The sequence below is a fragment of the Lissotriton vulgaris genome, chromosome 1_1, assembly GCF_964263255.1.
Source record: "Lissotriton vulgaris chromosome 1_1, aLisVul1.2, whole genome shotgun sequence".
NCBI classification, from domain to species: Eukaryota; Metazoa; Chordata; class Amphibia; order Caudata; family Salamandridae; genus Lissotriton; species Lissotriton vulgaris.
Window position 1 is genome coordinate 96,995,248 of NC_141685.1, and position 15,026 is coordinate 97,010,273.

The 15,026-nt window shown below is 48.4% G+C and overlaps 1 protein-coding gene across 1 annotated transcript in view; it reads right to left on the reverse strand.

Annotated features, from left to right (window-relative positions):
* The window catches only part of LOC147737550 (uncharacterized), a 173,145-nt gene that overhangs the window by 111,564 nt on the left and 46,555 nt on the right, over positions 1 to 15,026 (reverse strand). The window contains exon 4 of the mRNA XM_086924455.1: positions 14,672 to 14,773. Coding sequence (XP_086780581.1) covers positions 14,672 to 14,773 — 102 coding nt within the window. The remainder of the gene's footprint in view (positions 1 to 14,671; positions 14,774 to 15,026) is intronic.

Below are 15,026 nucleotides of genomic sequence, written 5' to 3' on the forward strand. Positions count from 1 at the left end.
TTCTTCCATGGGTGACAAAGATCACAGAGGCCCATGTGAATAACATCTTAACGAAACATCTGAACTCTGCTCACCTTCTGGATCCCACACAGAATGGTTTTAGATCTGGCCATAGTACAGAGACGGCACTCCTATATATGGTTGAACACCTCCGCTCTGTACTAGATGCAGGTCAAACGGCGGCACTGGTCTTATTAGACCTAAGTGCCGCCTTTGACACTGTATCCCATACCATTCTTATCCGCAGGCTTGGTGAGGCGGGCATATCTGGCAAGGCGTTGGATTGGTTCCGATCGTTTCTCTCGGAACGATCATTTCAGGTAGTAGTGCCACCGTTCAGATCAAAACCTCACGCCATTACTCAAGGAGTTCCGCAAGGCTCGGCGTTGAGCCCCACTCTTTTCAACTTATACGTCCAACCTTTGGCGGCGGTTGCGAAGAGTTGGGGTCTCACTATGGTATCTTACGCCGATGATACCCAGCTGGCAGTGGTTCTCAATGGGGACTCTGACCAGTTGGCATCCAACTTTGCGGATGGTTTGAGGGCTGTTGCTGGCTGGCTTACTACCAACTGTTTACAGCTCAACGCCCTCAAAACTGAGGTGATGGTGTTAGGGAAACATCCAGATCTGTGGGGCACGAACTGGTGGCCTAACGAGTTGGGCCCCCCGCCTAAACCGGTTTCCGAACTTAGAAACCTTGGCGTGTGGCTGGATTCCAAACTCACCTTCTCATGTCACACTAAGAAGGTGGCATCTACTTGCTTTGGCATCCTGCGTGGATTGAGACCCATTCTCAAATTTTTTGATGCCCCCACTCGCCAGTTGGTGATTCAAGCCAGCATTGCATCAAGGCTTGACTATGCAAGTTCACTGTTTTTAGGTGCCAATCAGGCGGAGGTCCTGCGACTCCAACGGGTGCAGAACGCGGCCGCCAGGGCCCTGGTAGGCCTGCCACGGTTCTGTTCAGCCCGCAGCACAATTTGCAAATTACATTGGCTGCCAGTAATCAGGCGTATAGAGTTTAAGACGCTGTGTTTTGCATTCAAAATTCTTAAAACCGACACCCCCACCATCCTCCAGCATCTTTTGACCCTGTACATGCCATCCCGTAGCCTTCGCTCTGCTAATCAAAATTTAGCGTTTGTTCCGCGCTTTAAAAAAAGCAGACTAGGTGGTCGCTCTTTTACTGTGTTGGCTGCCAAGCTTTGGAATGCGCTTCCTGTGCACATTCGAGCTTTGGAAGATCTTTTACTTTTTAGGAAGGCTGTTAAAACGTATCTCTTCCCCTTGCCTTATTAATATCTCCTTGCCTTTTTATTCTGTCTGTTATGTTGCCTCTTCAATTATAGCGCCGGGACGCCCCTTCGCTGGGGCAGCTGTGCACTCAAGAAAACTAAGTAACATAACATAACATAACATAACATAACAAGTTTCACTCATTAAAACACAAAATTCAAAGGTTATTTAATTTAATGTGTTCTTTGTTTCCTTCATAATTGCAGTACATGTACAAGGTTTTACATTGGTTTAGCCTCTTCTTTGGGGCTGCATTGGTGTGAGAAAAATAATATATGTACGTACATATATGTAGTGTTGGATATATGTGTTTTTACATATATATTTTAATATTGTTTCCGGGGTCCCGCACATGGGCGGGAATATTCAGTGCTTATGACTATTGATGAGGATACCCCTGGAAGAGAAGTCATCTGGCGCTGTGAATAAGGGACACTTCAAGATGGTGCCCTGGTTGCTCGTGTGATGGACACATAGTATGTTTCAAATGTTTTACATTGGTGTAAATATATATGGTGATGTATTGTTTGCCAATGTCATCCATGACCAAGGCAATAGTGCCAACCGCATCACCAAATTGGATAGTGAATGGGCACTAATAAATTAACTGAGCACCGTGGAGTGAGCGCTGTTGTTGTCCAAGGATCCGAGCTTCGTGCATATATTTATGTTCACTGGAAAAAAACAAGGTAAGTTGTGTTTGAGGCTTAAACGTGGAAAACCACTGGAATTCCCAGTTATGTTTAAGAATGCACACAACACTTGTCAAAACTCACTTATTATGGGTAAACAAATAAGAACATACCTTACAGGCGTCACTGTCATCATGAACAACCCTACTGCAGAAGTATCCATGTGAGGATGGACAAAGTAGGAAATCATCTTTTCGAACTAGAACGAGTCAAACGCCTCTTTGTAGAAGTGACCTTCACCTATAGCTGAAGAAGGGGTGAGCAGTACTGATCCGCGAGGGCTAAATCCATGCCAGATTTCCCTAATATCCTCATTAGGATTTTCAAATTTGGGTTAGGTCTGGCCTAGGCAGACCAACATTAGACACCTTGATCTAGTACAGCCCCTAAGCACCTAGGCAGATTATAAAGAGTTGTAATGCCTGCTTTTAAACAGAAACATTATCCACCAATTGCTTTCACATTGCAGCGCTCTGAACTATCAGGGTGCACACACAACACTTCTGCACAAACCACTGATGCCACATCCAGGAGACTGGAACATGTCTCCAATTGTAAACCTACCTGCTATATGTTGGAATTATAAACTGGCCCCTAGCTCCTCTGCCACTTAACTAAACCTCTCATATATTGTAGCACTGGTACTAACAAGCGGGTCGTTCCTAAAGGCTGACGTGTGAGAATCAGAACCAGTCACCTTAAAAAAGTATGAGCTAAAAAGGGTAGTCCAATTGAACACCTTGGTTCTCGCTCACTATACAAGATTTCAAAGACTTCTAAATTGTCTTCTGCACAGATTATTGAATCAATTCTAAATAGCACAATGTCGGCACCTGAAGGACTGCACGGGCTTTCTCTTCTTCGATAGGCCTGGACAGCATTGGCCTGCATCTCTTCATCATCATTAACACCAGCCGGTGCACCTCCACTGCCGACTACAAGCTCTGAAATGAGAAAACAGTTCAAAGCGTAGGCAAGTATTCCAGTTAAGCATGAACACCACAACTGCTCATCATGCGACAGAAACCCTTCTATGTGCTGGTTGTACAATTGTTCTACGAGTAGGCGAACATCCCACAGACGCATAAACACGAGAACTCCTGCTTATCACTGATGATTATAAAACAGATTAAAGTGTGTGTGTTTGTGTGTGATAATCACAGTCCTAAACCCTTATACTGCAAACTATAAAACAAATCAATGTATGTGCGAATATCGCAGTCATAAACACCCTTAACTGCTGAATATAAAACAGAGCTAAGTTGTGTGTGTATGCGTGTGTGTGTGTATGCGTGTGTGTGTGTGAATATTGCAGTCTTAAACCCACTAACTGCTGATTATAAAACAGATCAAAGTGTGTGTATGTGTTCGCATGTGTGAATATTGCAGAGTCATAATGCCAATAACTGCCGATTATAAAAAAGAATACAGGTATATGTGAATATCCCAGAGAGGCATAAACCCAATCACTGCAGGTTATAATTATTACTAGGGCTCCCGATTTTCAGTTTGAACTCATTTTTATACATAAATATGGACAGAAAACCATCAAGTTTCCTATCTGTATTTTTAAATATGGGTAACATACAGAAAGAAAAATGCAACGTACCCTGTAAGCACCTGTCCTTGGCATGTAGTGCTGTAGATTCCCCTGCTGGACATACTCCTGCCATTTAGTGTTTGGGTCAGATGTTGCAAGTTGTTTTTCTTCGATGAAAGCTTTTGAGTCCTCAGGTTTCAGTAACTCCTCTGGCGGTAAATGCGCCACTCACCGACATGTCACTAACTCCATTGTTAATTTACTTTTCGCCCAGCAGGTGAGAGTATGTATGGAGTAGTGAGTATAGAAGTTAAGTGACCATGCAAGTAGAAAAGAAAGACATTAAAATTAAAAGATATCTGCAGCATCCACTGGCTTCCGGGAAGGTGGGCGGGCACATGTGAATCTAAAGCACTACAAGCATCGAACAGATGCTTACTGGCTAAGCACATATACTCTTCATTGCATGAGTGGCTGTAGAAACACATGCTGCGCAACGACTGTACAGCAGTACAACCTTAAGCGGTGGCTAGACAGTGCTTGGTGCAAAGGTCTGAAACAATGTCTTGAGGACAGCTTGACCAACGCAAGCCTGCTACTTTGCCTGAACGTCCACAGTGTTTTGCAAATGTGTGCGGAGTGGACCACAGAGCAGCTCCACAGTATCAGCAATGGGTATGCTGCCCAAAAGCGCCATGGTGGCTCCCTGTTTGCGAGTGGAGTGTGGCCTGGGGCGGGAAGGTAGAGCGCTTTTAGTGTCAGTATAGCAGGTCTGGCTATTACTGCCTTTGACATGGGATGGAATTATCAGGCTGGCAAAAACATACAAACAGCGATTTGGTCCTGACTGTGTAATACAAAAGAGCACGCTTAACGTCAAGTGTGTGGAGTGCCCTTTCAGCGACAGAGTCAAGTTGAGGGAAAACACTGGGAATAATATAGACAAATTAAGGTGGGAAGGGAAGACCACTTTGGACTAAACCTTACGATTGCTTCTAAGAACCACTTTGTCTTTATGGAGTTGGAAAAAAGATTATTAAAGAACGAGGGCCTGCAACTCACTGACACACCTAAGTGACGTGATTGATATGAGGAAGGCAATCTTCCAGGACAGGAACTGAAGGGGGCAAGGATGCAGTGGCTCGAAAGGGAGTCCTGGGAGTTTAGTAAGGACAATTTTAAGGTTCCAAGCCAGGACAAGAGAGCACCCGCAATGAAATTACACACTTAAGGCCCTCCATGAATGCTTTCATTGCAGGGATTTTGAAGAGGAGAGAATACTTTCTGTTCTGCATATATCAGCAATGGCAGCTGGATTTAGCCTGGTGGATGTGCTACCCAAATCTGTTCTTTGAAGATGTAGGCAGTTACAAATAATGTCACTGGAGGGGTTGACAGACTGATGTTGTTTGGTATACAGTAGTGCACAAAACACTTCCACTTTGCAGTGTAGCAAGTGTGTGGTGGGCCTACGAGCCTCTTTTATAATTTTTATGCCCTCCTGCAGCAGACCAAGGTAACCAAACTCTAAGACCTCAGGAGCCAAATCACTAGATTGAGGCGCCTGGGGTCTGGGTGCCGGACTTTGCCTTGGTCTTGAGGAGGTAAATCCGGCCTGTTGAGGAGCTACTCAGGTGGAACAATGGATAGCTCTAGCAGGGTTCAGAATCATGGTTGTCTTCCTCACCAAACGGAATAGGAGGAGATGAGGATAAGCGTAGGCAAAGATCCATTACCAGTTCATCCACAGTGCACTGCCCTTGGACTGGGTGTTTAGAAACCTGTTGGCGAAGTTTTAGCATTACACGTTTTCTGCAGATGTAGAAAGGTCTTTGTCTGGGGAGCTCCCCCTGTGGAAGTAATGAAGCAGGACTTTCAGGTGCAGTTTCCTCTTGTGGGCTTGTTGCCGTGTCCTCCTGAGCAGGTCTGCAAAATTGTTCTCCACTCCGGAAGGCATCTGTTGAGCTAGGGATGACAGGTGAGGTGCGAATGTGTCTCCTTGTTTATGAAGGTAGAACACGGTTGTGTACTCTGTATGCACCACAACTACCTTGCCTTGGATCTGTTGGAGAAAAGCTGGAGTGCTAGATAAATGGTTAACAGTTCCAAGTGGTTGATGTGTAGACGCCTGCAATGAGATGGCCAAACACATTGAACAAAGACATTGGACTCTCATATTGTTGCGATGGGCCCCCAAGCCAGCTAGCGATGTGTTCATTGTGATGGTCACCTGCAGAATTGGGTCTGCATATCGACCGCCTTGCAAAAGGTTTTTGCTGTTCCATCGCGGCAGAGAGTGAAGGGTGCTGGCATGCACCATGAAACCTAGACTGCGTTGGAGGGATCTGAGTGTGAGTCAGGCATTTTTGTCTGCTTGCGTTCTTGATCAGCCAGTCATCTAGGTAGGGGAATATGTGATTTCTCTTCCTTCGGAGGTGAGCAAATACTAACGCTAAATGTTTGGTAAAGACTCTCAGGCAGTAGTGACTCCGAAGGGTAGTACTGGAAGTGCTGGCCACTTACTGTGAAGTGGAGGTGGCAAAGATGAGATGGATGAATCTAGATGTGGAAGTAGGTGTCCTTCAGGTCAAGAATGGCCATGAACTCACCTTGCACACGTGAAAGTATTCTGGCAGGATTGATCTATGGAGAGGGTGGAGGGCGAGGATTGGCTAGAGAGTTCTGTCCTTTTTGGGAATGGGGAAGTATATGGAGTAGGCACCATTGCCGTGGTGGCGATGGGCACTAGCTCAATGGCTCCTTTGGACAGGAGCGCCTGAACCTCCTAGTGTAGCAGTGTAAGGTGTGTCGGTCTCAGGGTGTAGGTGCGAGGAGGAATGTTTGGTGGGGTGGCAACGAGCTCTAGGCAGTAACCGTGCTCCAGTACGGGCAAGAGTCATTGGTCAGGGGTGATCTCCTTGCAGGGAAGAAAATGCTGCAAACTTCCACTGACAAGTCTTGTGTGGTCGGGGGATATAGGGTAAGCCTCCTTACTGGGGTGCCTCTGCCCTTAGAGCTTATCCTCCCTAAAGGAGCCTCTTGTGAAACCCCTACAACCCTGCTGGTGATAGCCCTGTTGCTGCCTTTAGTAGGATTGGGCAGATTCTGGGCAAGTGGCTTAGAGCTGCCTTTAGACTGTTGTCTCTAAAAGGAGTCCCTGCCAGAAAGGACCTGCTGCAAGGCGCCCATTGTAAGAAAGTGGCTCGGTATATACTGGACCAAAGTAAGGTGCAGTGTGCACAGAGTCCACAGTCCCCAGAGGTATGGCAGAGGCTAAAGTTACATATAACTTCTAAAGTGGTAGCTTGGCCGAGCAGTGAGGCAGTACCAGAGGACAGTGTAAAGCATTTGATGTACACACTCATCAGCAAATGGTCTCACACACTCGAGAACTGAACTCTAGGCCAATTGTTTTGTACATAAAAATATATAGTTGTTTATTTTAGAACCACAAGTAGGTATCATAAATACTTTCTCAGAATGAGATGTTGCGATTGGGTGCGTACCTCCTAGCATAGTGTGCGCAGGTGGGACTGCATGTGCTGTGTTTGAGGCTGGATAGTTGCCAGTGATTGTTCCTCTAAGTGAGCGCTGTGTAGAGTTTCCGATGATAACCTCTCAGTAGTGTGAGATCTATACCTAGAGCATCTTTTTTATTTTCCAGGGATCTATTCCTGCAAGCACCACATCAAGGTTACCTAGAACGGAGGCAAGATTGCATTCTGCAGGCTGCTGAACACCCAACAGCGGCATCAGTGGTCATGAGTGTATGAGCTGGGCACCGGATCGGAGGAGTTACATCTTTGCATCTGTGGTTTCAACTTTGCTTAAGGATTCATTGATGTATTGCGGATTTAGGCTGGCTAGCAGGAGCCAGCTCAGACAGCGACATCCCACAGCAAGAGAAGCCCAGAGCGGCAGATGGTGTCTGGGGAGAAACACGTATGTAGGCCACAACAGGTCCTGGAAACAGTCTGGTATTGTGCCCTATAGGGAAGGTAGAAACAGCGACGCCTCCAGCCAGCGTCATCAGGTTAAGGCTCCCGCAATATTTTATTGAGGGCAGTCAGGTCCCTGTCAGGCACCGGTCAGGCACCTCGGAGCGGTCCATCTGTGTAGTCCACAGTGGTCAGTAAAAGACACTAGTACACCCCTGCAGATGGTGTGCACCAGAAGGGAGCCCCAGTGAAGTAATATCAGGTAAGCAGAGATTCCATTTGGAGTCTATGTAATGTGGGCCGTTTGGCCAGAATGAGTCATGCAGGACCAACAGTCTGTGCTGTCCCGTAATACAGGCCTCCAGACCACTGTCAACCCAAGCGCAGACCAGGTGAATCAAACAATTGCATTAGCCCCACACCCAGAGCCGTGATGAAAGGTCCTGCTGGTCCAGAGAGATGTATAATGCCCATGTGGAGTGTTCTCCACTTGTTGATAATTACCACAGGGGGCGAATGGCTCAGGCCGTGGCAGTCGCTGCTCCAGAGGCCTTGGGACCCTGACCAATATACACCAAGTTTTCTTCTCTGGACGAACAAAGGGAGAGTGCAGAGCAGGGGGTTGTGAGGTGGGATGAAGCGAGCACCGCCCGGCAACAGTCTAACCAGGCCGTGCGTTTCCCTAGATACCAATGGGCCACGTGGCTTCAGAGCGGGCTGCTGTTAAGAGCTACCTGTCCGTGGGCCCCACGGAGGCCGCTCATGCTGCAGCTGCTTCCCCAGCTCTGATGACAGCTTCTGCGGTCAATCAGTGGAGTCGATGGCCGTCGGGTTGAGGATAAAAATGCAGATTATGGGATCGCGGCGCAGAGCTCATCTAATCCATGTCCGCCATTTTGGCCTCAATGGCCACGCCCCACAGGAAGACACTGAATTACATTATTACATTTAATATTGCTAACTTCAGTTAGGACACAGCTAGAAATCTAATTTAAAAGCCCTTTAGTAGTTATTTCAAATCTGATTTAATGGTAGAGTCAAGTTTTAACAATTATAAGGAAAGGGTACTTTTAGAAAGCTATCTTTTAACCACCTTAAGCCTCTATGTGCATGAGTTCCAGCTTTCACCTGGCAGTTGAATAGCCTCCGTGATGAAGTGTGAAATTTTCTCCCTGAGCAGGACAAAGGCCTTGGGTGTGGGTTGGTGTTTCTTTTCCTTTGGCAGAATGACTATCTGAGGTTTGTCCAGGAACTAAGTTCACTTCCAAGAGTCTTACCCTACCACAGACAAAAGTCAGCTGACACCTTGGCATGGCACTTCGGTGTTCTCTTAGTCAGGCAGCCTCCAATTCCAAAGGGAGAACTGGGTTAGAGGGACCACAGAGAAAGGATTGCTCATTTTCTTGCCCACACCTTTGGGGAGGGCACACAAGCTCTGCATAGGGGAAGAAAGGTTTTGTCCCCTTGCATTTAGGCAGAGAGAGGCACTGTGGGATTGCTTGCTGAGGGGGTAGATGGCTGGTGCCGGGTATACATGCTTATTTTGAGAACACTACTGGACATATGGAAGATCAGAACCAGAAGAGGACTGAACTTGCAGTCTGGGATCTGAGAAGAGCCCAGAAGACTGAACCTGCAGTCCCTCTTGAACCCAGGACAAAGAAGCTTACCTCCTGTTCAAGCTACAGGGACATGAAAAGCTACAAGAGGCCTTTACTGCATATGCACAGCTGACCAGTTCCAACTGGACCTGCCCTGGTCCGGGCGGTTAGATGACCCTGTTGAAGTAAGTTTTGAACCCCAAGGTCTGTCCTGGGACCCTTGGTTTTGTCAAAGTGTACCTGACATATCCTTAAAACTTGAACCCAGAAACCTTTTGGATTTAAAGACATCTGCAGGCTGGGACCAACCTCTCAAGCTGTTTCGACGAAAGTGCATCCAGCTGGCCTGAGGATGCAGGTTGTTCCTACTTGGAAAACATCTGCAGCAGCAAATCCAGTTCAGCAGGGTCTGTTGGGGATGGTATCTGGCCTTGTGGAACACTTTTCGGTTAGAGCCTGCAGCCTTGTCTCGCTGGAAGAATCCAAGCTCCAAAAAAGTGACTAAGTCAGAACGTAGAAATCTTTCCAGGGTGAAGGTGCCAAAAGTATCCGGCTGGCAAGGGAGCTTCACTGGGTGCGGAATTCAAATTTCTCTGGGTCTCAGATTTACTGCCAAAAGGCAACGGCTTCACTAGAACCTTGTCCAGCAGCTATTTATTGCCGTGGAGCTCTCTGTAGGTACAGCCTGCAGTCTTGTCCCACTGATCATTTTTGACTTCCAGTTCAGAGATTAAGTCAGAAGGTAAAAATTCCAACCGGGCAAATCTTGTTTCTGTGCCCGACCCACGCTTCCTCCAGAAATGGTTGAGCCAGGACACATTTTGATAACATTCATCTGTAATTCCTTCGCTAGAACAAAAATAACTTGTTGGGTGAAATTCATTCAATGTTGTCAAATTAAAAAGGTCTTTCAATAAATATCCTCTAGTTCCTCTGGGTCCATCTATACTTAAGCCTTCTTGACTTTGTCCAAGAAAGACAGAACTATTCCAGCAACGCAGGAGTAAGTTGATTGTAAGGACAAAGACGAAATATAATATTCGCCAACGAGGAATACAACTGAGTGTAACTCAAACTGCGCACAGAAAAATGGCCTTGTAGCCAGAAGGCTATTCTTACATAAAAGAGTTCTTAAACATCTAAAAATGTCAGTGATCAATTCAGAACTTAAATGACTTAGAGTCCATAATAAGAGGTCTTCTTTCAATACACGCCATATTCATGTGTAAGCAATCTGTTTCGAAGGCAGAGTAATTCCGGTCAGACTATGACAAAACATGAGATTGATAAAAGACAAAATGTTCTTGATCCAGTACAGCAGAACCTAAATGGCATCTATAAAACTGCCACTTACCCTTGATTTAATTTTTGCCAATGACAAGAAAATTAAGTGACTCGTACCAGGACAAATACAAATCGGAGTTTCCTACATTAAGTCTCTACTTTAGTCTTTTAGTGCAACTGACAGAAATAGAAATGAGAATCTGTATCGAAGCTGAAGTTGTTCCATATGTTACGTTCAATTTGTTGATACAATATTCTCATTTTATCTATTTCATACGTTAGCCTCATTGCTAATGTTTCTCATATCTCTCCTCACCATTTCTTGACCTAGGACGTTTTGTAGACATCTGGTATTATGTACTGAGTCCCTGGTGATGGCCTTCAGCGCTGTAGCAGGTGGAGGGACAGTTTCCTTTTGAAGTTTATGAATGGGACACACTCCAGGGCATACTAATCCTGCCCTATGCCAATATGAGTGGATAGATTGAATCTCTTTTTATTGCCTTCTGATACTGTTTGACTTGGAGCATCCATGCAGACGAGTTCATTCACCTGCACCGCTGGGTATGCGCTCTCTTCTCTCGGAGTCTAGGTGAAGGATAGACACTCGCCTGCACCGCTGAGTATGCGCTCTCTGCTCTCGGAGTCTAGGTGATGGATAGACACTCACCTGCACCGCTGGATATGCGCTCTCTTCTCTCGGAGTCTAGGTGACGGATAGACACTCGCCTGCACCGCTGAGTATGCGCTCTTCTCTCGGAGTCTAGGTGATGGATAGACACTCACCTGCACCGCTGGGTATGCACTCTCTTCTCTCGGAGTCTAGGTGATGGATAGACACTCACCTGCACCGCTGGGTATGCGCTCTCTTCTCTCGGAGTCTAGGTGATGGATAGACACTCACCTGCACCGCTGGGTATGCGCTCTCTTCTCTCGGAGTCTAGGTGACGGATAGACACTCGCCTGCACCGCTGAGTATGCGCTCTTCTCTCGGAGTCTAGGTGATGGATAGACACTCACCTGCACCGCTGGGTATGCGCTCTCTTCTCTCGGAGTCTAGGTGATGGATAGACACTCACCTGCACCGCTGGGTATGCGCTCTCTTCTCTCGGAGTCTAGGTGACGGATTGACACTCGCCTGCACCGCTGAGTATGCGCTCTTCTCTCGGAGTCTAGGTGACGGATAGACACTCACCTGTACCGCTGGGTATGCGCTCTCTTCTCTCGGAGTCTAGGTGATGGATAGACACTCACCTGCACCGCTGGGTATGCACTCTCTTCTCTCGGAGTCTAGGTGATGGATAGACACTCACCTGCACCGCTGGGTATGCGCTCTCTTCTCTCGGAGTCTAGGTGACGGATAGACACTCACCTGCACCGCTGGGTATGCGCTCTCGTCTCTCGGAGTCTAGGTGATGGATAGACACTCACCTGCACCGCTGGGTATGCGCTCTCTTCTCTCGGAGTCTAGGTGACGGATAGACACTCACCTGCACCGCTGGGTATGCGCTCTCTTCTCTCGGAGTCTAGGTGACGGATAGGCACTCACCTGCACCGCTGGGTATGCGCTCTCTTCTCTCGGAGTCTAGGTGATGGATAGACACTCACCTGCACCGCTGGGTATGCGCTCTCTTCTCTCGGAGTCTAGGTGATGGATAGACACTCACCTGCACCGCTTGGTATGCGCTCTCTTCTCTCGGAGTCTAGGTGAAGGATAGACACTCACCTGCACCGCTGGGTATGCGCTCTCTTCTCTCGGAGTCTAGGTGACGGATAGACACTCACCTGTACCGCTGGGTATGAGCTCTCTTCTCTCGGAGTCTAGGTGACGGATAGACACTCACCTGCACCGCTGGGTATCCGCTCTCTTCTCTCGGAGTCTAGGTGAAGGATAGACACTCACCTGCACCGCTGGGTATGCGCTCTCTTCTCTCGGAGTCTAGGTGATGGATAGACGCTCACCTGCACCGCTGGGTATGCGCTCTCTTCTCTCAGAGTATAGGTGACGGATAGACACTCACCTGCACCGCTGGGTATGCGCTCTCTTCTCTCGGAGTCTAGGTGATGGATAGACACTCACCTGCACCGCTGGGTATGCGCTCTCTTCTCTCGCAGTCTAGGTGACGGATAGACACTCACCTGCACCGCTGGGTATGCGCTCTCTTCTCTCGGAGTCTAGGTGATGGATAGACACTCACCTGCACCGCTGGGTATGCGCTCTCTTCTCTCGGAGTCTAGGTGACGGATAGACACTCACCTGCACCGCTGGGTATGCGCTCTCTTCTCTCGGAGTCTAGGTGACGGATAGACACTCACCTGCACCGCTGGGTATGCGCTCTCTTCTCTCGGAGTCTAGGTGACGGATAGACACTCACCTGCACCGCTGGGTATGCGCTCTCTTCTCTCGGAGTCTAGGTGATGGATAGACACTCACCTGCACCGCTGGGTATGCGCTCTTCTCTCGGAGTCTAGGTGACGGATAGACACTCACCTGCACCGCTGGGTATGCGCTCTCTTCTCTCGGAGTCTAGGTGACGGATAGACACTCACCTGTACCGCTGGGTATGCGCTCTCTTCTCTCGGAGTCTAGGTGATGGATAGACACTCACCTGTACCGCTGGGTATGCGCTCTCTTCTCTCGGAGTCTAGGTGACGGATAGGCACTCACCTGCACCGCTGGGTATGCACTCTCTTCTCTCGGAGTCTAGGTGATGGATAGGCACTCACCTGCACCGCTGGGTATGCGCTCTCTTCTCTCGGAGTCTAGGTGATGGATAGACACTCACCTGCACCGCTGGGTATGCGCTCTCTTCTCTCGGAGTCTAGGTGATGGATAGACACTCACCTGCACCACTAGGTATGCGCTCTCTTCTCTCGGAGTCAAGGTGACGGATAGACACTCACCTGCACCGCTGGGTATGCGCTCTCTTCTCTCGGAGTCTAGGTGACGGATAGACACTCACCTGCACCGCTGGGTATGCGCTCTCTTCTCTCGGAGTCTAGGTGACGGATAGACACTCACCTGCACCGCTGGGTATGCGCTCTTCGCTCGGAGTCTAGGTGACGGATAGACACTCACCTGCACCGCTGGGTATGCGCTCTCTTCTCCCGGAGTCTAGGTGACGGATAGACACTCACCTGCACCGCTGGGTATGCGCTCTCTTCTCTCGGAGTCTAGGTGACGGATAGACACTCACCTGCACCGCTGGGTATGCGCTCTCTTCTCTCGGAGTCTAGGTGATGGATAGACACTCACCTGCACCGCTGGGTATGCGCTCTCTTCTCTCGGAGTCTAGGTGAAGGATAGACACTCACCTGCACCGCTGGGTATGCGCTCTCTTCTCTCGGAGTCTAGGTGATGGATAGACACTCACCTGTACCGCTGGGTATGCGCTCTCTTCTCTCGGAGTCTAGGTGATGGATAGACACTCACCTGTACCGCTGGGTATGCGCTCTCTTCTCTCGGAGTCTAGGTGATGGATAGACACTCACCTGCACCGCTGGGTATGCGCTCTCTTCTCTCGGAGTCTAGGTGATGGATAGACACTCACCTGCACCGCTGGGTATGCGCTCTCTTCTCTCGGAGTCTAGGTGATGGATAGACACTCACCTGCACCGCTGGGTATGCGCTCTCTTCTCTCGGAGTCTAGGTGACGGATAGACACTCACCTGCACCGCTGGGTATGCGCTCTCTTCTCTTTCAGTCTAGGTGACGGATAGACACTCACCTGCACCGCTGGGTATGCGCTCTCTTCTCTCGGAGTCTAGGTGACGGATAGACACTCACCTGCACCGCTGGGTATGCGCTCTCTTCTCTTTCAGTCTAGGTGACGGATAGACACTCACCTGCACCGCTGGGTATGCGTTCTCTTCTCTCGGAGTCTAGGTGATGGATAGACACTCACCTGCACCGCTGGGTATGCGCTCTCTTCTCTCTGAGTCTAGGTGATGGATAGACACTCGCCTGCACCGCTGGGTATGCGCTCTCTTCTCTCAGAGTCTAGGTGATGGATAGACACTCACCTGCACCGCTGGGTATGCGCTCTCTTCTCTCGGAGTCTAGGTGACGGATAGACACTCACCTGCACCGCTGGGTATGCGCTCTCTTCTCTCGGAGTCTAGGTGATGGATAGACACTCACCTGCACCGCTGGGTATGCGCTCTCTTCTCTCGGAGTCTAGGTGACGGATAGACACTCACCTGCACCGCTGGGTATGCGCTCTCTTCTCTTTCAGTCTAGGTGACGGATAGACACTCACCTGCACCGCTGGGTATGCGTTCTCTTCTCTCGGAGTCTAGGTGACGGATAGACACTCACCTGCACCGCTGGGATTGCGCTCTCTGCTCTCGGAGTCTAGGTGATGGATAGAGTACGAGTCATCCTCCGTTTTAATTTTCGGTGAACCAATTGATGCAATATCTGCAAACCCAGCAATAAAAAAGGAAGTACAGCACAAATGAATTGTTGGGAGAAACAGGTTCTTTGTTCTTCAAGTTGTTAAACATAATTATTAACTAAGAATAATAATCAGTGATGGAAGATCCATTAACGGGAAATGTTTATCTTCCACCCCAACAATTATTTATTTTATACTGGACGTATTTTTTGTTGAGCTGTGCAAGCACATATTTTTCAATCATTTTGGTGAGGAGCGTGAGGTTAGTGATAGGTC